At 41.2% G+C, this 21,613-nt stretch overlaps 1 protein-coding gene across 1 annotated transcript in view; it reads left to right on the top strand.

Moving 5' to 3' along the window:
• The window catches only part of BTBD7 (BTB domain containing 7), an 80,005-nt gene that overhangs the window by 36,522 nt on the left and 21,870 nt on the right, over positions 1-21,613 (top strand). Inside the window, exon 4 of the mRNA XM_059373858.1 lies at positions 21,145-21,353. Within this exon, the coding sequence (XP_059229841.1) occupies positions 21,145-21,353 (209 nt within the window). The remainder of the gene's footprint in view (positions 1-21,144; positions 21,354-21,613) is intronic.

Below are 21,613 nucleotides of genomic sequence, written 5' to 3'. Positions count from 1 at the left end.
GTCTTGATTTGGGGTTGTGAGTTCCAGCCTTGGGCATGGAACATACTTTAAAAAAAAAAAAGTTTTATCCATTTCTGTAGGGAACTCTAGGGAAGAAGAAAAGATTCTAAAATGTTGCAGAGAGGAAAAAATTCAGTTCCATACAAAGAAACAGGACTCTGAATTGTATTGAGCTTTTCAGTAGCAGCAGCCGAATGCTGTAATACAGTGGCACAGTGCCTTTGAAAAAGCTGGTGAAAATTATTTTCAACACAAAATTCTATATTTAGCCAAGCTGTCAATCAAGTGTAATGCTAGATAAAGCCATTATTTTTCAGTCTTGCCTCAAAGAACTGATCTCTCCTGCACCCTTACTGAGGAAGTTACTAAGGATGTGTTCCACTAAATGAAGTGAACCAAGAATGAAGAAGTGTGGGATCTGGGAAACGGCGTCAAACACAGGAAATAAAAAAGGGAAATCCTAAGTCCCGCCCATGTAGTAGGTCTAGCAGGCTTCACATCTAGACTGGACCAGGAACATTAAATGACAAGGGACGTTGAAAGAGATTTCATGGGTCTTTTGGTGCTTTTATGAAAAATTAACAGTAGATTTATAGAAAATGAAGGGAGTGAAAAAAGAAAAAAAAATAGCTCCAAGAAAAATTTTAAATTACTTATGGAAGAAAATATATGCCACTTGGCTCACAGTAAGCAGTATTTAAATATGAATACTGACTATTGATTTAATAAAAATTATAATACAGACAGGTAAATGCCAGAAGAAACAACTAAAGAATTGAGAGGCATTGCCTTGGGAGCAGGACTGGGAAGAGGAAAGACATAGGGCAGGGGGTTTTGTCTTTAGAATAAAGTTTTTTTTTAATCAATTATTTTTATTAACATATAATAATGTATTATTTGCCCCAGGGGTACAGGTCTGTGAGTGGTCAGGCTTACACATTTCACAGGACTCACCATAGCACATACCCTCCCCAATGTCCATAACCCAACTACCCTCTCCATAAACCCCCTCCCCCCAGCAACCCTCAGTTTGTTTTGTGACATTAAGTGTCTTTCATGGTTTGTCTCCCTCCTGATCCCATCTTGTTACATTTTTTTCCTCCCTAGAATAAGCTTTTTATTACTATGAACCACAAGACTTTTTAGATCATCAGCATATGCTGCTTTGATTACAAAATTAGATTTTTAGTACAATAAAGATATGATATCAATGCTCAGAAGAATTAGGATGGGCCTTAATCCTAAAGAACTGAGGATTTTTCATATCTATCAATAATGTTAACTAGTGGGGCACCTGGGTGGCTTAGTCGGTTAAGTGGCTGCCTTTGGCTTAGATCATGATCCCAGGGTCCTGGGACTGAGCCCCGCATCGGGCTCGCTGCTTTGCAGGGAGTCTGCTTCTTCCTCTCCCTCTGTCTACTGCTCCCTTTGCTTGTGCTCTCTCAATCTCTGTCAAATAAATAAATCTTTTAAAAAAAAATGTTAACTAGTAAAATCATGCTTATCATTTTAGGTTGCAAAGGGCTTTTACTTTCTCTCATTTGGTCTCCCTGACAACCTGTGACTATGGTGGGGCTCAGAGATGAATAACAAGCCTTCTCTTGAGATTGTGAATGATAAGGTTGTGACTCATACCAGCTCTTCTGATCCCAAGCCCTGAAGTGTGTGCATGGTAAGAGAGGGGAGCAGTATGAGAACCACTATTGAGAGATGAAGGTGGGAGGCCACTGTGGCCTAGTTGTAAGAACAGAATAGCAGACTAGTTATCAAAGCATCAGCCGCCAGGAGTCTCAGCGATGAGCCTGATATATGCTGAACCACTTGGGCAGGAGTAAGTCAGGGAAATGTGGGCCCAGCAAAGACATTTAAAAGCTTTAGGGGCAGACACCTGGGTAGGTGACAACAGACTTTGCTTCAGAGCCCTTAGCCAGAGGATAGAGGGCTTTGTTCTGAGTAGGCCATTCTTTCCTGAATCTGTGAGTATTCCTGTATCAGTTATTTGACTTTTTGGCTGCCAGCATTACGACCTTCTTCCTAGTTTAGAAATTCCTCACAGGTCTCGGTGGAGGGCAGGAACCCCCCCCCCCCCCCCAGTGTAAAAACCTAAAAGGTCAAATACTTGTTTTCTCAGCCTTCTCAGTGGTTAATGGTTAAACACATGGCCTGGGCTCTTTTTCTATTGGAAGCTGATAGCCCAGAAAAGCAAGGACTTTAGAGAATTCTTTATATAAGCAGGGTGGGAGCAGCAACGTCTCATGGAAAAGGAGAGAGAAGTCAGTGGCAGTGATGCCACTGATGTCCACTGCCACTGATGGCATCCACCATCTGTACACAGCAGGAGGTGTGGTGGCCAGGGGCCCAGAGCAGCCTGTGGTAGCCACTAGGCTCTTTCCCTAATATAGTCCTCAGTCTACGGCCTTCCTCTGCTCTCATTTGTTTTCTGAATCTGGTCTTCAACTTTCTGAGCCACTGTGGGCTAACAATATAGCCTTTCACATAAATCCCTTTTCTGTTAAGCCAGCTCGAGTTGTTTTCTGTGGTTACAGCTTGGAAACCTGGTGGTAACAGTACCTATAGTAAAAAGACCAGTGTGTAAAATTCTAAAGTAGATAACTAGATTAGAAGAACCTCAAAAGAAGGATCAGGTGTTTGGTCATTGACTTTCATGATGATTTTAGCATACACTACACTGTGTAAACACCTCTGAAAATGTGAGTACCAAGGTGAGAATATATATTGAGTTCTAATTTTTTTTTTTAAGATTTTATTTATTTATTCGACAGATCACAAGCAGGCAGAGAGGAAGGGAAGCAGATCACAAGCAGGCAGACAGGCAGGGAAGCAGGCTCCCCACTGAGCAGAGAGCCCAACGTGGGGCTCGATCCCAGGACCCTGGGACCATGACCTGAGCCGAAGGCAGAGGCTCCAACGCACTGAGCCACCCAGGTGCCCCGAGTTCTAATTTTTTGAGTAAAAATCTACTCTTTAGGAGAACTGTAGGTTTTCTCATGAATTTTAACAACTGTGGGCCTACCATAAAGAATTTACATTTCCTTGTTATAAATACTGTTGACCTCAGAATGAAATAGCTCAGAATTAGCACCGATATCTATGTGTATATTCCAGTTCAGGGCATTTTACAGTAGAACACTTTAAACCATAGATTTTATTTTTTCATCTTGATTAAAAATGTATTTTTTTACTCTATGGAATATGAAAATTAAAATGTTAGTTCCAAACTGGACTCTGTAATGTATTTTTAGTCATAATGCATGTGATTATATTTTATTGAATTAAAAATCTAACAGAGAAACAACTGAAAGCAATGACCTAATTTTTTCCTTTGCAACTTGGTCGGATTTCTAGAGTGTGTGACTTGAAACAAATACAAAGTAGTAGAGACTAACTGTCCCGACTCACTAAGCCCTTCCTCCCTCTTCCCATCCTCTCCATTGTCTCTGTGTTGACATTCTTCTTCTGTCTCGGTTCAGTTGAACTGGCAGTTTATTATGCTTCTGTCTGTAATTGTTTCCTCTTAGCAATTTAGTCTGAATATACTTCCTAGAGAATAATGGAGCTAAGTTAAAGACCATTATCCACAGACCAGAGTAGAAAATGTAGATTTCAGTTAACTATACAACATAGATGAAGAGTTAATCTCAGTTCAGGAATGGAGGTTTAGACAACTCTCAAATTATACATCTCTAATCATAATGACACTTAGCACTTAAGAAATTCTTTACTCAAGGGCGCCTGGGTGGCTCAGTGAGTTAAAGCCTCTGCCTTCAGCTCAGTCATGATCTCAGGGTCCTGGGATCGAGTCCCGCATCGGGCTCTCTGCTGAGCCAGAAGCCTGCTTCCCCCTACCCTCTGTCTGCCTACTTGTAATCTCTGTCAAATAAATAAATAAAATCTTTAAAAAAAAAATTCTTTACTCAAAATTTATGAGTAGAGCTCTAAGTTGTAACATTTTATTACATTTTTATTTTAGAACTTAAACCATTTTTCATATACGCTACAAACCCTCCACCTCTGAGCCTCTGCTCACATTTTTCTGTGGTCTTAGAAGATCTTTGCCTCTGACCACTCAGTGTCCTACCATACTTTCAAAGACCAAATTCACATGCTACTTTTCCTTTGTTTTGTCTTAGGTATTCTAAATTAAAAGTATTCTCTACTTCTGCAAATTTCTAAAACACTTTTACTTTTCTTTTAGGTTCTTTCATCCAGTTTATTCTGGAATTACCTATGTACCTCTCTCATTTCCTCTATCATTTAGTGTATTATATACTCCCTAAAGACAAGGTCAGATCTTCATCATCTTAATCACCCAAAGAACCCAGTACTTTGCTCTTAGTAGACTCTCAGTTACATTTTTTAAATTTTTTATTTAAATTCAGTTTAATTAACATATACTGAATTGTTAGTTTCAGAGGTAGAATTCAGTGAGTTACATGTTTTGAGTTATCTTTAATGTCTATGAAAACTGAGTAACTTTTTCTTTTTAAAGGGGGGTGTATGAAATAAACATTTAACCATAGAAGTTGCAAATAAAATTAAGATGCTTAATCTCAATCTAGGAGATAAATATGAAGCATTAGTTTTAAAAATAAGTTTAGAGATGGTCTAAATGGTGTATAATTCCATACCATTAAACTCAGTGTTAAGTTAAATTTCAAATAAAGTCTCTTCAACTCTTTCTTTTGTTGCCCATTGATATGTAATAGGATATCAGTTGAATTTAACATATTCTTGGAAGCCAGTCAAGTTGTTAATCTTTTGAAGCCATAAAGTTTAATCTGAGGACAATTAGAAGCCTTTCTCAACAATAAGCAAAATCTTTTCTCTGTCATACTAAAATCCCAAGAATGCTACAGTTGAGAGAAGTGAAGAAAACAGGAAGACTTGCTTGTTTTGGTTTGTTTTGTTATTCTTCCCAACACAAATTATGTGTTTATTATTGTCATGATCTGAGAGATTTAATTAGAACTTTCCAGACATTAATATAATCAGACAAAAGGTGAAATAGTATAGTCAGGTCATTATGGATATGAACACAGAACTTTGGGGCGCCTGGGTGGCTCAGTGGGTTAAGCTTCTGCCTTTGGCTCAGGTCATAATCTCAGGGTCCTGGGATGGAGCCCCCACATGAGGCTCTCTGCTTAGTGGGGAGGCTGCTCCCCGCCTCCACCTGCCTCTCTGCCTACTTGTGATATCTGTCCATCAAATAAATAAATAAAATCTTTAAAAAAACCTGTGAGCAACAGGGACAAGAAAGAGCTGAGCTTTTATTATTTAAAGAGTATACTGAACTCTAACCACTATAACGATAGCAAAAGCATCTGCAGTGATGTTGCCAAATGCAAGGTATTCTGAAGTAGAGAGAGACTTGATTTCCAGTTAGCATTTTTTGAACACCATTGCAATGCAAGATGCAATACCAGGGAGAAGAGAATAAGAAGGAACCATGTTTAAATGTCACTATGTACCTTTGCTTCATGATGGGCACACCACATAGGTCTTCTCATTACATCTTCACAACAGCCCTGTAGAGCTTGGAGATTTGCTTAGGTTCATAGATAAGTAATGGTACCCAAATTTAATGGTATTTTATAAATAAATACAAAGTCTGGGGTCAGATCTGTGCTCCAGTCCTGTCTCTGCCTCATACTTACCATATAAATTCTTCCTGGGTTCTTCAAATGAACTTGTTCCTTTCCCTTCACAGAAGTGTGGGCACCAAGCAGTATGCCCTGCTTGCATTTGGAAGGGCCTTAACAGATGTTTTTAAAACTGAATTACAGGGGTGCCTAGATGGCTCAGTGGGTTAAAGCCTCTGCATTCGGCTTAGGTCATGATCCCAGGGTCCTGCATTGGGCTCTCTGCTCAGCAGGGAGCCTGCTTCCTCTTCTCTCTCTCTCTCTCTCTCTCTCTGCCTGCCTCTCTGCCTACTTGTGATCTCTATCTGTCAAATAAATAAATAAAATCTTAAAAAAAAAAAAAAGAGCAGTGCTGAATTTTGAGACTGATTCACCAAAATACTTTTAGAAGATACATAGGCATCACATTGGTTCTCTAAACCTATTGCTCTCTCAGCTCGTATGTAATTATAAGAGGTTCAGAAAAGTTTCTAAGCTAAACTGTGACTAAATAGTCTCTTTGTTATTCTAATACATCATCTTAACTTCCAGATTGATTTTTTTTTGTCCATAAGTGTAAGCAGTAAAAATATTAAGTATCTAAAGTCTTCATTGGTATGAGCCCCACTTCTAAACTACATATTGATGTCAAATTTGTAGATATTAATACTAAGTTAAATAGAAGTGGATGGATACAGTGTTGTAAATCTTACCATCATCATAGCTCTATAAACCTGAGAGAATGGCAGCTGCCTGAGTTCTCTGCAAATAAAGGTGAAGATGGGACATTATGGAGGGGAAGGAAGAAAATAATCCGTCGATTCAGATAGCCCTTGGTATAGAATTAGCACTAGGAATCCTATACTGTATTCATTTAGCACCTACTATATGCCAGACCCTGAGATTGAAGTAATAAGTGAAAGCATCTAGTTCTAAGTACCAATAGGCAGTTACGGTGTAAGTGTCCTAGTAGAGCAAAGGACTGGATGGATGGTAGGGGAGCAGACAGGGAGAGGAGGAGCCCCAGACCTCAATATAGGAATTAGGGAATGGAGACAGTATCAGGAGCTTCCCAGAGAAGCCGAGACCTGGAGATTGGAAATACAGCTTAGGCAGAAGGAACACAGGTAGACGAACCCAGAGATAAATAAGAAACAGGTACTTGGGATTAGGGTAGAGGTTGCAGAGATAAGAGATGTATGGTGAGAAATGAGGCTCCAGGGACCAGCAGGGCTGTGCAGTACACAACTTTATGTCCTTTTTATATGTGGAGACATTAGGCTTTATCCTGAGCACTGCCTGTAGATAACATGAGAAATGTTCCAGAGATAGTGGGGCTTTTTTTTTAAATACATACATCCTTTAAGCAAATACAATCTATAAGTTACTCATCAAAAACTGCTAATTCTTGTTTGAAGTTTCTTATATTTATTCATTTATTTAGTCGAATTTTTGAGCACCTGCTTTTTGCCAGGCACTATTGCTAAGCTCTTAACTCACATCATCTATGGTAAGTATTCTCTCCATTTCATGGGTAAACTGACACTTGAAAATACTGTTACCTGGGGTGGTAAAGCCGGTATTTGAATCCTGGTCTTTCTAACTGCAAAGCTATGTTTTCCCATTACAGGGGAAAAGGGATGGGAAAAAATTATCTGTGAGGTACATTGTTTTGAAGGGAGACATGATCATTTTAAGAGATAACCAGTAAATAGGGACGCCTGGGTGGCTCAGTTGGTTGGACGACTGCCTTTGGCTCAGGTCATGATCCCGGAATCCTGGGATCGAGTCCCGCATCAGGCTCCCAGCTCCATGGATAGTCTGCTTCTCCCTCTGACCTTCTCCTCGCTCATGCTCTCTCTCACTGTCTCTCTCTCAAGTAAATAAATAAAATCTTTTAAAAAAAAGAGAGAGATAACCAGTAAATATCAAAAGTTCTGAAAATCATAACATGGCTCTACCCCCAAACCTTGGGGTTTTTCTTATAATAGAATTAAGGATACTAACTTAACTGATGTGTCACAGTGGGGAAAAGGCTTAAGGATAGTAAACAAAGTATAGATGTAAATGGGTATTTTTTGTTTTTTGTTAAAGGTATGTGAACCTCTGAGTTTTTCACATACTGAGACTACTAGAATTATGGTTTTATTTTGTTTCAGATTTTATTTATTTTAGAGAAAGAGAATGTGCAAGCAGTGGAGGGGAGAGGGACAAGTAGACTCTGCGCTCAGGGCAGAGCCAGACATGGGGCTTGATCTCAGGACCCTGGGAGCATGACCTGGGTCAAAATCAAGAGTCGGATGCTTAACCAACTGAGCACCCCTAGAATTTTTTTTATTTAACATTTTAATAAGTGACATGTGAGTGGAAAGTACACAGTACGTTTGGGTTGTCAGCATTTCTGTTCTCTTTATAACCTTTGACTTGCTCTGCTCCCTTGAGCCTCTGCTTTCCTGCTACCCTCTTCCACTCCCCACAGACTGTGTGCTTGCTTCTGAATTAGAATACACCAGTATAATGGTGTATGAAGAAATTTAATTATAGTAAGAGGTAGATTTTGAAGATTAGGGAACATTTTCAGATGAGGAAATGGACAAAATTTCACACATCACACAATTAAAGGGAATTGGGGTTGGGTCTCTGGTCAGTCTGACTCTAATAGTATATCTTGCATCTCTCTTCTAGTCAGATGCCCACACATAAGAATACGTGTTCAATTTCAAGTTCTCCAGAATTTGATACCCTGCCTGCTAGTATAGCAGAGGCTTATATAGGGTCTCTGTGTTTAGAGACTGACATCCGTGTGAATGCTTTTCCCTTTCATCATGCTGTTTTCACTTACACCAAAAAACACTAAAGCCTAAATATTAAAAATGCTGTATCAAACATTAATTTATGAAGTAAACAGTAAAGCAATATAAATATATTCAAATAAGTATCTTCAGAGTGCTTAGTCTTGTCTTTTTCCTTTAATGTCATAGAGAAGTCTTTAATCTCTTGTAATAATTGTGTGCTTTAGCCACCTCCTTTAGTACCAAGTTACTGCAGTAACTTCTTTCCTATCTTCCTCTCTGTCCTTTCTTTTCACATAGCTTTCACATGGCAAAAGTTATTAGAATAAAGGATACAAGCAGGCAGGGTACATTTTCACACACAAGCAGCATGAATCTCAGAGATTGCCTCTTTCCCATCAGAGGGGAGTAATGTTCTGAAAGCAGAGAACCTTCTCATTTCCTTTCTAATATTTGCTTGGATTCTGTGGTCAGTGATTGATTTTATATTGGCACTGAGGGAAGGAACTGCTGGCAACTTCCATAGCATGATGCTTTTTGTTTGTTTTTTATTTGATTTTTTTTTTTTTTTGAATAGCTAATATATTCAGAAGGAACAGAATTCAAAAGGTACAAAGAGTCTCAGCGAAGAGTCTCCTGCTCTCCCAACTTTTTGGCCCCCACCAGTCAGTTCTCCTTCACAGATGCATCCAGTGTTACCAGCTTCTTGTAAATCCATCCAGATAGACAATCCAGAGATAGTCTAAGTATGTAACTTTTAAAATATATGAAAGGAAACCTAAAAATATATTTGGAATAGATCTATGATATTATTAATGCTCTCTGGCATTTAGTTATTGCGAGGAACTTGTAAGGGTCCCCCTATTAAAAGGGACAGAAACTGGAAAGATATCCTTCCGTGTGGATAAATATGTTGCACTTTAAGACTCTATATTATGTATGGAGGATAGTTTTAATATCTACCCAGTAGAAATAACCAAATTCTGAACATTAGCCCAAAAGATATGAGAAATAGAACCCAGAAAAACTCACCTTACTTTTCCTCTTTTTTTTTTTGCAGTGAAAATAGATTTTAATATAGCTTTCTCTATCTTCCCCACCCAGTGTTACTGAGACATAATTGACATATAGCATTGTGTTCAGTTTAAGGTGCACCATGTAATGATTTGATACATGTGTATACCCTGAGATGTTTACCACAGTAAGGTTGATTTGTGCATCCCTTTACCTCACATAGTTAACATTTTGTGGCCGTGGTGGTGGTCAGAACACTTAGCTGTACTCTCAAAGCAGTTTTCAAGTATACAACACAATATTAACGTGTCACCGTGCTGCACTTTAGGACTTTGAACCTTAGACATCGTATAACTGAAAGTTTGTACCCTTTGACCAACCACTCCCTATTTCTCCACCCCTCAGCCCCTAGAAACCACCATCCTATTCTCTCTTTCTGTGAGTTTGACATTTTTAACTTCCACATGTACGTGAGGTCATACAGTATTTGTCTTTCTCCGACTTATTTCACTTAGCATGATGCCCTGAGGATTCATCCATGTAGCAACATTTCCTTCTTTTTTATACCTGAATAACTCTCTATTATATATATACCACATTCTCTTTATTTGTTTCCACATCTTGGCTGTTGTAAGTGATGGTGCAGTGAACATGGGAGAGTAGACATCTCTTCCAGGCAGTGCTTTCATCAGCCTCAGACACATTCCTAGAAGTGGGATTGCTGAATCTATGGTAGTTCTGTTTTTAATTTTTTGAGGAACCCTCATGCTGTTCTCTGTAGTGCCTGTAGCAACTTACATTCCCACCAACAGGGCACAAGGGCCCTCACATCCTTGCTGTTATTTAATTCTTGTCTTTTTGGTAACAGCCATTCTGACAAGTGTGAGGTAGTATACTGTGGTTTTGATTTGCATTTCTCTGATGATGAGTGATGTTGGGTACCTTTCCATGTACTTCTGGCCATTTGTATGTCTTCTTTGGGGAAGTGTCTATTCAAGTCCTCTGCCTGTTTTTGTTTTTAAGATTTTATTTATTTGACACAGAGAGAGCATGCACAAGCAGGGGGAGTGGCAGGCAGATGAAAAAGCAGGCTTCTCACTGAGCAAGGAGCCCAATGCAGGGCTCGGCCCCAGGACCCTGGGATCATGACTTGAACCCAAAGCAGACGCTTAACCAACTGAGCCACCCGGGGGCCTGCTTTTTAATCAATTGTTTACTCTTGAGCTATAGGAGTTTCTTATATATTTTGGATATTAACCCCCTATCAGATACATGGTTTGCAAATATTTTTCTCTCATTCTGTAAGTTGTCTTTTAATTTTGTTGATTGTTTCTTTTACTGTGCAGAAGCTTTTTAGTTTGATATAGTACCACTTACGAATTACGTGTCAAATACAAAAAATCATTATCAAGACCCATGTCAAAAAGAGTTTTACTCCTGTGCTTTCCTCTAGGAGGCCATGGTTTCAGGTCTTACATTTAAGTCCTTCATCCATCTTGAGTTAGTTTTAGTGAGTGGTATAAGATAGGGATTCAGTTTTATTCCTTTGCATGTGGATATCCAGTTTTCCCAGTGCAATTTATTGAAGAAACAGTCTTTTTCCCATTGAGTATTCTTAGCTCCCTTGTCAATAGCCTTTTTTTTTTCTTTTTTGGCCAAATTATAATGCACCTTTACCTAAAATATTGATTGTAGTTTTTCTTACCTCTCTTCAGAGAAGTTGTAAAATTAGATGTGTTCTGAGAAAAGACAGCTAATGTAGATCAAAGAAAGGAGCACTCAGGACAGACTAAAATGATCCGGATTGTGCGGCGTGTCAAAAGCACATTACTAGAATGGTCATAAACTTACTGTGACGAGGAGACCCTAAGGTAATCCCCAATGATCCCCATCTTCTGATACTTACACCTGCTTAAGCATTGAGCACAGCCTATGTCTTGTCTCTAACCAGTACAATATGGCAGAGGTGGGCTGTAGTTCCTGTGATTACATTACATTAGAGAAGACTCCATCTTGATAGTAGACTTGAACTAGAGACATCTTCCCTCATCAGCATTGATGAAGTAGCTGTTCTGTTGTGAAAAGGCCTGTTGAGCGGACCACGGCAGGAATCTCATGCAGCCTCTAGGAGCTTTGTGGGAACCCCCCACCAATAGCCACAGGAAGCTGGGTCCTTACATGGCCACAAGGAAAGGATTTCTGCCAACAACCTGAATGACCTTGGAAGCAGATTCTTCCCCAGAACTTCCCAGCTCTTCAGGTGAGAAGGCAAGCCCAGCTGACACCTGATTGCAGCCTTAGGAAATCCTGACAGAGGGCGCACGTCACCTGTGCCCAGTGTCCTGGTCCACAGAAAATAGGAGATGATTTGTTTTCACCTGTTGTGGTAATTTGTTACGTAGCAGTAGAAAACTAACACGTTGTATAATCTTCTGAGGTTATTTTCATAGGTCAAAATGGTTTAATATCAACAATTTGATGTGATTTAATTTAATGAGAAAACAATAATTTAGATCCAATTCATCACAGAGACTTCAAGGTGATAACCAGCCACCCCTCTACAAAAGTCCCAGTCCGGGAGGGATGGTGCAGTTAGCCGCAGTCCTGCGGTTGCGACAGGCTGGGGCTATAATTGATATTCTCATCAAAACTGTCCTCCCTCAGAGTTCAGTTTGGGCAGCAGAACACCTCTGCCTTAGGGGATAAGGGAATTCTTCTAGGGATTGAGCCTCACACCACTGCAGGGAAAGGTGTGGCTGGAAGAGAAACAGAACTCAGAGGAACGACCAGCCAGTCAGCCTGAGAGACCAGACACACTGAGCCACTCACAGGGCGCTGCACAGGGTACGGGGGCATGTGGAGAGGGGCGCTCTGGCCTGTGGCTCCTCAGCCAAGCATCTGGTGGTGACCTGGGGCCAGTTGGGAAGGAGAACTGAACTCGAAGCAGGGGAGACCAAGAATCAGCTAGCCTCTGTGTCTGCTTGTCCCCATATCTAGTTATGGTGACTCAGAGAGTGATGCTGCTGCTTCTGCCTCCTGTTCTCGCACAACTTTGACCAACTTTGCTTAGAACCATATAGGAATGGAAATTGTGGGAGACAGTTCTAAGCTAAAGCAAGCTGGAACCATACAAATTAGCACAGTACCCCTCTTCTGTCCCCTAACCTGAATTGTCATTTTCCTTTGCCCATATTTCAGCAGGTTGGGGTGGCCTGCCAGGTTGAGGTAACCCAGACCTTCATCTCAGAGGTGTCTGAGCTCTTAATCACTTTATCGATGGTTCCTACAGTTGCCCAGTCTTTGTTATCACTGGACAGAGAAGCAACAAAAGATGCCCTGGTGAATACCTTGAAATCCATACAAACACCTTCCTGCTCCTCTTGTATTATATTGCCGCAGACCTAGCGTCCCAATCCAGCACACTCGAGATGCGTTCCCACAAACAGTCTTCTAGACCCTGCCAGTACATATCTCCAGGTCTTGCGGTTCTTGGGTGTGTTCATTCTTTCCCCCCAGAACAGAAATCGTATTCCCTTGTTCAGACTGTGCTTATGAGTGATCAGCTCCTGATTATTGTTTTGGAACCAGTGAGCAGAGGCAGAGGCAGATCTTGAAGAGGACAAGCGTTGTCTTTGCAGGTGGCTGCTGTTTTCTGCCAGCAGTTAGAGCTGTGTCCCCACCAACCCAGAAAGTTTAGACAATCTTGGCGTTTGACATTCCTCGCTCATCCACCCAGATACCCCATTCCAGATTTCTGTCCCCACCTATTTCTGTTCAAACCCAGATTGCATCATCGAAGATTTGTTGAGGCTTTGCATTCAAGTCTTTGAGGTCTGATATCTTTCAAATTAAATCTGGATCCTGAGTTTCGGTAGCCTGTTGTGCAGCTGTGGGAAATAAGGATGCTTTTAAAGACCACCTAAAAGTCTTCCGACTTTGACAGAATGCCTAGATTGAGGGGTGGCTGCCCTGAATGGTTGTTTCATTTTTTTTCCTGACTTTGAAAGCAGTCAGCTAAAGCCAGCCAATTTCAGGGGCTCATTCTATCCAAAGACCACCTCTCCCACTAAACTAGCATTTCCCTTAGAGCAAAACCACAGTTTTGTCAAACTGCCGCTGCATGCAGGGCTCACCACCACCTGCTTATCATTAGGAGCCGGGGTCCTTTTTGCCATTTCTTCAGTGAGTGAGCTAGTTCCAGAATCTCACTGGAGAATCTTGTTTCCTAGGGCCACTTCTCTTCCTCTCATTGTATGGTGTCTCTTGCCATTCCCCCACAACCTGTGCTAAGGCAGCCTAAAACTAGAGCTTGCTTGCAGGTGGCTTATTTGGTAAGTAATCCCCTGAACAGGAGTGCAGTCCCCGGGATCGTGAGAAAGGGGAAGAGAAAAAGCAGAAGAGTGGCCTTGGGCTGGTCGCTGCTGGAGACGCCAGGGTTCCAGCCCTGCCGGGACCCTCTGAGATGCTCTGTAGAATCTTTGGACTGGTCCTCCGGGGGCGGAGAGAAGAGTGTTGATGCCACCAGCTCTCACAAGTTGCAGAGTCCAAGGACTGGCAGTTAAAAACACTGCGGCACAGGGGCGCCTGGGTGGCTCAGAGGGTTAAGCCTCTGCCTTCGGCTCAGGTCATGATCCCAGGGTGCTGGGATCGAGCCCTGCATCGGGCTCTCTGCTCAGCAGGGGAGCCTGCTTCCTCCTCTCTCTCTGCCTGCCTCTCTGCCTACTTGTGATCTCTCTGTCCAATAAATAAATAAAATCTTTAAAAAAAAAAAAAAACACTGCGGCACAGCTTGACTTGTCTTCTTCTTTTTTTTTTTTTTTTTTTTTTTTTTTTTTTTAAAGATTTTATTTATTTATTTGACAGAGAGAAATCACAAGTAGATGGAGAGGCAGGCAGAGAGAGAGAGAGAGAGAGGGAAGCAGGCTCCCTGCCGGGCAGAGAGCCCGATGCGGGACTCGATCCCAGGACCCTGAGATCATGACCTGAGCCGAAGGCAGCGGCCCAACCCACTGAGCCACCCAGGCGCCCTTGACTTGTCTTCTAATCCTTACATGTCGGGACTTTCCTTTTCTGCCTTGGCTTTGGAATTCCATTTGGTGTTTAAAACAGAGAAGATGCAGAGATGATGGTGGAAAACCTTTCGGCAGTGTGCTCAGTGTGGATTAGAAGAAGGAGGGCAGGAGTCAGCAGGAAGCTCTTCCGTATTTGATGTGTGAGGCATGAAGGATTTGGACAGAGATCACATTCCTGGGAATGGAAAACAGGCTAATCAAAGAGCATCTTGAAGGAAGAGTCAGTAGGACGCACCAACTAGTTCTATATAAATGTCAAAGGAGTCAGCACAGCTGATTTGAAAGATTTCTAGCCTAGAAAAAGAGTAAGTGTTGATGGACACTGGCTCCCTGATGTTATTTAACATAATCCTCAGAACTCTGATGGGATTATTTCATCCTCTGTATGAGGAAATGAGAATAACGGGTGTGCTTTGATCTGGCACAGAGCTCTACGGGGGAGAGTCAAGAGGTGGTGATGTAACTACCCGAATTCAAAGCCTATATGCACTTTTGACTGCCCTCACCTCCCTCTCATTTCGTGATTCCTTTCCTTGGGAACTGGAATCAGTTCCAAACAGGTTAGTTGGAAAGAGTTGAAGCAACTTTTTTCCGAAGCCTATTAGAACTTGCCTGTGTTCTTCCTTTTCCCACCACAAGTCCAATATGAAACTTTGAATCTAGAAGTTGCTTGTGACAGACATGAGCTAGTGAAAAGGTTTCCCACTGCTGCCAGTGGTGCAAGTATGAGAGTGGCAATAAAGACAGATCCTGACCATGTTGCCAGAAAATCTGCTGATTCAAAGCGTATTTTATAGTTATCAGAGGAGCATGAAGAGGGGGAAATGTTAATAATAAAAACAGAAAGTGTTCCTGTTCAACACGCAGCAGGAACAATCATATCTATTAGTAAATGTCAATTTGTTGGTGCTTCTTTATCCCTCTGTCTTGATCATTTATGGTATGTAGCTCAAATTTTTAAAAAGAGGCATTTTTGCCGATACTACATATTGGAAAGAAAATATTCTGGTAAAAGAGAATAGAACAAAGGATTAATCAAGTAAGCAAGGGATCTGTAAGACGCAGTTTTCCAGGGGGGACAAAGTCCTAAGAAGTTGACTTCATATTTCATCTGCCAACCTCACAATTGCTTCACTGAAAGTCTGCTACCTGAGTAGAATGCATGGCACCTATGAGCCCTTCAAGGTCTTGGCTACAGATGAGTTTTTCTTTTATAAGGAAATTGATAAAGGCTTTTGAATTCCTCCAGTAAAGGTACACGGTGTACTAGTCAGCCATTGCTGCGTAATAGCCAACTGGGGAATCTGAGTGGCATATGACACGAACATGTATTTCTCACAAACTTCCAGGTCAGGTAGAATTACAAATTTAAGTTTGCAGCACTGGGGTCATTCTGATTGCCACTGTGGTTTACCAGGGCTGGGTGACCCTGTTTCTGCTGCTGCTGGTTCTCTTCCTAGGATCAACAAGCTAGCCACAGCATGTTCTTTCCCAGGGCAGTGGCAGAAGGCAAGAGGTCAAGCCTATTCCCAAAAAAGTACTTTTGACGCTTTTTGTCACAACATTTCGTTGGTCAAAGCCGATCTTATGGCCAGTTCCAAAGTCTTAGGGTGCAGATGTATACTGTGCCCATGGGTGTGGTGGGATCAGAGAGCTGGTGTTGCTGAATATGTACAGTAATCTGCCATATTTGGATAATACTCTTACACTCTATATTTCTAACTTCAAGAAGATAAAGTAGGGGCTCCTGGGTGACCCAGTCAGGTGCTAAACACCATAGTCTCAGCTCACGTCTCTATCTCAGGGTTGTGAGTTCGGGCCCTGTGTTGGGCTGCACCCTGGGCATGGAGCCTACTTAAAAAAATAATAAAAGTTAAAAAGATAATCATTCTGATTATGTATTTAATTGTCTTTAAAGAAGAGGATACTATTTTATGTCTAGTTAGAAAACAAATTCAGTAAACTCTAAGGAAATAGAAGAGGAAAAAACAACTCCCTCTGAGAGTTTATTAGTACCAAACGGGAGGAAACAAATTTGACTGTCCTGTACCCTGAAGCTGGCACAAGGGAAGGAATGGGATTCTAGACAGCAGTGCTCCCAAGAGTGTCTGTAATGGGGTAAGCACAGTTTCTGAAAGTAAGCATTTAGAAACTTCTTGGCACTTTGACATCATCACAATATTCAAGAAGTGTTTTTATTGGTTTCTACTGAAGTATTTGTACATGACAGGTTAGAAATTTATTTTTTAATAAAGATTTTTACTTATTTATTTGACAGAGAAGTAAACACCTACACTGCACTTAAGTGGACCCTTTGATTTATGCATTGACCTTGTGGTGTTTGGCTTAGTATCCCTTTGTCAGTAGGAATCCAACCGTCTTCGAAAATGTGCTGGTAACATTTTTGGGCCAACAAGACTGGTCCAAAATTTACCAAAGAAATGGCATTGTATGAAGTCTTTCTGCATCTTGCTTGCGGGCCTTTCCCTGCCAGCACCCCTTTGGCCTTGTTGCTCTGTGTACGTTTTCATTCCCTTATCAATAACCTTGACAAAAGGCAAATTACCACTAATTGAAATCCCTACTGTAATATGAAAATACTATATTTGACAATATTAGATAAATCTCTTCTTAAAATATACCTTTCAGCATTCCAATTTTTTGCCTAATTGTTTTCCTTTCACATTTGTGAGTTAGTGTCAGTGTGTTTGGTATATTTATAAGGTGCTTTTCTGTTTATAAGAGGAGTGGCTGTAAGTGAAGAAGTTCTGATGAGCATTGATTCATAGGAGACATAAGTTTAGAGGAATAAAAAAGGGGGAGATTTTTCAGCAGAAGCGGAAGGCTATGTTTAGCTATATACAACTTGTCTTCTTCCTAGCTGTGTGAATTGAGCAAGCTCATTAATCTTTGTGAATCTTAGTTTTCTCATCTGTCAAATGGGAATAGTGGGGCGCCTGGATGGCTCAGTGGGTTAAGCCTCTGCCTTCGGCTCAGGGTCCTGGGATCGAGCCCCATGTCGGCTCTCTGCTCAGCGGGCAGCCTGCTTCCCCCCCCCTCTCTGCCTGCTTGTGATCTCTGTCTGTCAAATAAATAAATAAAAATCTTAAAAAATAATTTTTTTTTAAATGGGAATAGTAATACCACCTTCTTGGAATAGGAGTGCTGAAATTAAATATTCTAAGTCAAGTACAAACTTGGCACATAATAAGTTTTAAAAGTGTTAGCTGGTTTTTTTTTTGTTTTGTTTTTTTTGTTTTTTTTTTCAATTGATTAGCCTACTAGATGTCAGGCATTGGAGAATGACAGAAGGTAGGGCCTCTACCCCAAAGGAGCTCTCAGTCTGGTAGAGGATTCAGACAGATATTGAAGAAATATAAAATAGTATGAGAGTTTATTGCTGTTATTTATTATTATTATTATTTATTATTTATCTTCTATTAAGGCAGAAATAGGGCAGCCTTTTTAAGAGGAACACACCTGACCTAGGCTTTGGGGAACAAGATGAAGGTAGAGTTTTGAAAGAACCTGTGTCTAAGCAAGTCTAAAAAATGTGGATGAGTTAAGAAGGAGAATTAAGAGCATTTCAGAAAAATGGAACAACTTATGCAAAGGCCTGGAGGTGAGAGTTTGGTGGAACTCTAGGAAATGCTAAGTAATGAATGCAGTGTAGAATATGAACAGGAAAGGGGCTAGAGAAGTTGGCAATGGCCAGACCATCAAGAATATGTAGTTTGGATTTTATCTTGAAGTTATTTGCAAGCTATTGAATAATTTGTTACATATATAATCTAATTTACATTTTAAAAGATCATCTGGCAACAGTATGGAGAACAGATTGGAAGGGAGAAAGATGGGAACTTTCTGAGGCTATTTCAGTGATGCGGGGTTTAGAAAGTATCAGATTCTGAAATGGGGAGGTGGTAGAGATTCAGTGGAGGGGATTTATTTAAAACAAGAATAGAATGAACAGCATTTGATGGTGATTGGAGAGAAAGAATCTTGAGGAGAAAGAAGCACTGTTAAGTACTAAGATTTCTGGCTTTGAAAGGAAGAGGATTCTTCTCTAAATCGGGGATTAAAAAGGTGGGGTGGGGTGGGCATGGGGGAGTGTACTAGATTTCCCAGAGGAAACAAATTGATTTGCCTTTAAGAGGTCTGCAGAATATCCCCGTGGAACTCTCCAGTGGGAAGTTGACGGAATGAGTCTGGGAGTCAGGAGAGAGCTCTGGGTTAGAACTGTGCATAGACGTTTTTATTGTTAAGTTGATTTAAGTAATCTTCTGTACCCCAGGTGAGCCTCAAATTCACAACCCAAGATTAAGAGTCCCATGCTTTTCTGACTGAGCCAGCCAGGCACCCTGGAACTGTATATAGATTTGAAAGTCATGAGGATGGTTTGGGAGTTAAAGCCTTGGGGGGGCAGATGATATCACCCAGGAAAGTGTGTGGTAAAAAGAGCATTGTATTCACAGCTCTTGGCAAGTAGATACTGCAGAATGTTTGAACAAATGAAGAGTGTCAAGGGTACTCATTTAATCTTATGTTAATCATTTAAATCTTGTAACAACCCAGAGTTAGGAGTATAAACCCAGTTTTACAAATGAGAACATTTCAGGCTCAAAGAGGCAAAGGATTTGTCCAAAATGACTTTGCTTCTAAGTGGCCAAGGTGGGATTTTGAGTCCGATCTATCTTGATTGCAAAGCCTACTTTTTCCTATCACTTCTCACTTCTTTGAAAACTTTTCAGGAATTTAAATATATGATGTTATTAATTCTCCTTCTTTCCCTCTGCCAATATCCTGGTTTCGTAGGATTGTGATACATCCTTTTCAATAAACCACCTTTTCTCTAACTTCCCTTTCTTCATGCCCAAACTCATCTATCAGATTGCCTCTCCTGACGGATTGACTCATTCTCCTCACCTCTAGTCCAGGGCCTGCTTTCAAGCAGCAGAATGACACAGGTCTTCCTCTGGCCGCTGGCATGCGAGGCTCACCATAAAATCGTGAGAGCGGTTTACAGTTTTTCCATTTCTCTCACTCCTCATCAGCACGTACTCACTTCTTTGGGTGTTGTTTACACGCGGAGTCCATTGTGGTGATCTCAGTGTTCCTTATCGGGATCTCAGGTGAATGTTGAGATTAAGGAAATTAATCTTTTATGTTTAGATTAAATTACTCTCACATTGATACTCTGTTACCGCTTTTCTAAAAAATGATTTTATCTTTGTGGGGCACCTGGGTGGCTCAGTGGGTTAAGCCTCTGCCTTCGGCTCAGGTCATGATCTCACGACCTTGAGATCAAGTCCCATGTTGGGCACTCCGCTTGGCAGGGAACCTACTTCCCCCTTTCCCTCTGCCTGCCTCTCTGCCTACTTGTGATCTCTCTCTCTCTCTCTCTGTCAAATAGATAAATAAAATCTTTTTTAAAGGGAAGATTTTATCTTTGTGATGGAAGCAGCTTGAACACTATCTGACGTCAGCTCCATATCCAGCGTAGGGGTTCTTGGTACTCTATCCCTTAGGTGATGAGCCAGCCTTTGTGCCTGTATTTTTCTAGAAGGATCCTTTTTTTTTTTTTTTTTTTTTTGAGGGACAAGAGGAGAACAAATCTAATTGTTAGAAATGTCTTAATATTGAGGCAAAATCCCTCTTCTTTCAATATCCATTTAACATCCAGGACCTGCCCTTGGAACAACAGGGAAGTCCGTCCTCTCTCCTTTGCCTCATGAAGGTCTGTCAGACATTTAAAGATAGCACCTATGTCTTCCCTCAGGTTTCTCTTACATAAGCCAAGTAATCTTGGTTGCTCGGAGCTTTTCTCCTCTGTGACAGGTCTCAGACTCCCTACTGTTCTTTTGCCCTCTTCTGAGAATCCTGGCGTTTGTCAATGCCCCATCTAAAACATGGGGCCCAGACAGAACACAGCATCCCACGGGACATCAGTGCCACATTGTTCCATTGGTCAGGACTCTGTGCTTGAATCTGAAAAGCTTGAGCTTGCTTCAGCCCTACAGCAGCCATGTCACAGTTTGCATCCGTCCAGCTCAAGCGCCCGGGTATCATTGTTACGCAACCTGTGGTTAAGTTAGCTCTCGTATCTTCTTCTGTGAAGTTGATTTTCTTCCACTGAGATACAGAACTTTCTGATTTTCCTGGTTCTATTTCACCTTCGTTTTCCACCCATCCATTGAGCTGGTCCTGATCATGTCATCCAGTGTGTCATGAACTGTGTTTTCCATCTTTAGCCTTTCTCTGACTGGCCAGTTCTCACAACTGTGTCATTTCTACCTTCTCTTTGCCTTGTGGTCCACTGCTCTCCACTATCGTGTCTTACTTAAATTGTTGGATTTGTACAGATACTTGTTTTCTTAAACAGTTGTGAGGATTCTCTGCCCCTTTCTATGGATCTGTCTCTACTGAACAGCAGATTTCCTGTAGATGTCATAGTCTGTTGTTACCTGCTGTTACCCCGTCCCTCCAGGTCTTGGTGATTTCCATGAAATTTATTTATCTCCTTGTTCTTGTTTATTACTGCTACTTTTAAGCACAGTGTCTAACGTACCGATGTTCCATAAGTATTATTTATGACTAATCTTAAGAAGTATTTACCTTCTCTTTTAGGCTGTGAGGATATCATTGCTGAGAACATCTCACTAGATACCTTAATTGCCATCCTCAAGTGGAGCTCTCATCCGTATGGCTCTAAATGGGTGCATCGACAAGCTTTACATTTCCTCTGTGAGGAATTTTCCCAGGTCATGACTTCGGATGTTTTTTATGAACTCAGCAAAGACCATCTGCTCACTGCTATCCAGTCTGACTACCTACAGGTAATCATTTCTACAGCTGTCAGATTCACTGCCATCCATGTGTGCACTGGGAAACCCACCTACACTCTTTTATTCTCCCATTTGGGAGATCAGCCCACCCAGGGATGCCCTCTTCAGATTTGTACAGGAAAAGCTTTCTGGCCCTCTGGCCCTTCATGCACCTGCTGCTATGACTCAACATTGTGAACAAGCCCAGGTCCCAGCCAGCTACACCAAAGGGGTTGGGGCAGTAAATAAATATACCAGTAGGCAAGGTCAGA

Source organism: Mustela nigripes, chromosome 13, assembly GCF_022355385.1.
Source record: "Mustela nigripes isolate SB6536 chromosome 13, MUSNIG.SB6536, whole genome shotgun sequence".
NCBI lineage: Eukaryota > Metazoa > Chordata > Mammalia > Carnivora > Mustelidae > Mustela > Mustela nigripes.
The sequence above is the reverse complement of the archived record's forward strand: the minus strand, read 5'-3'. Positions and strand labels throughout refer to the sequence as shown.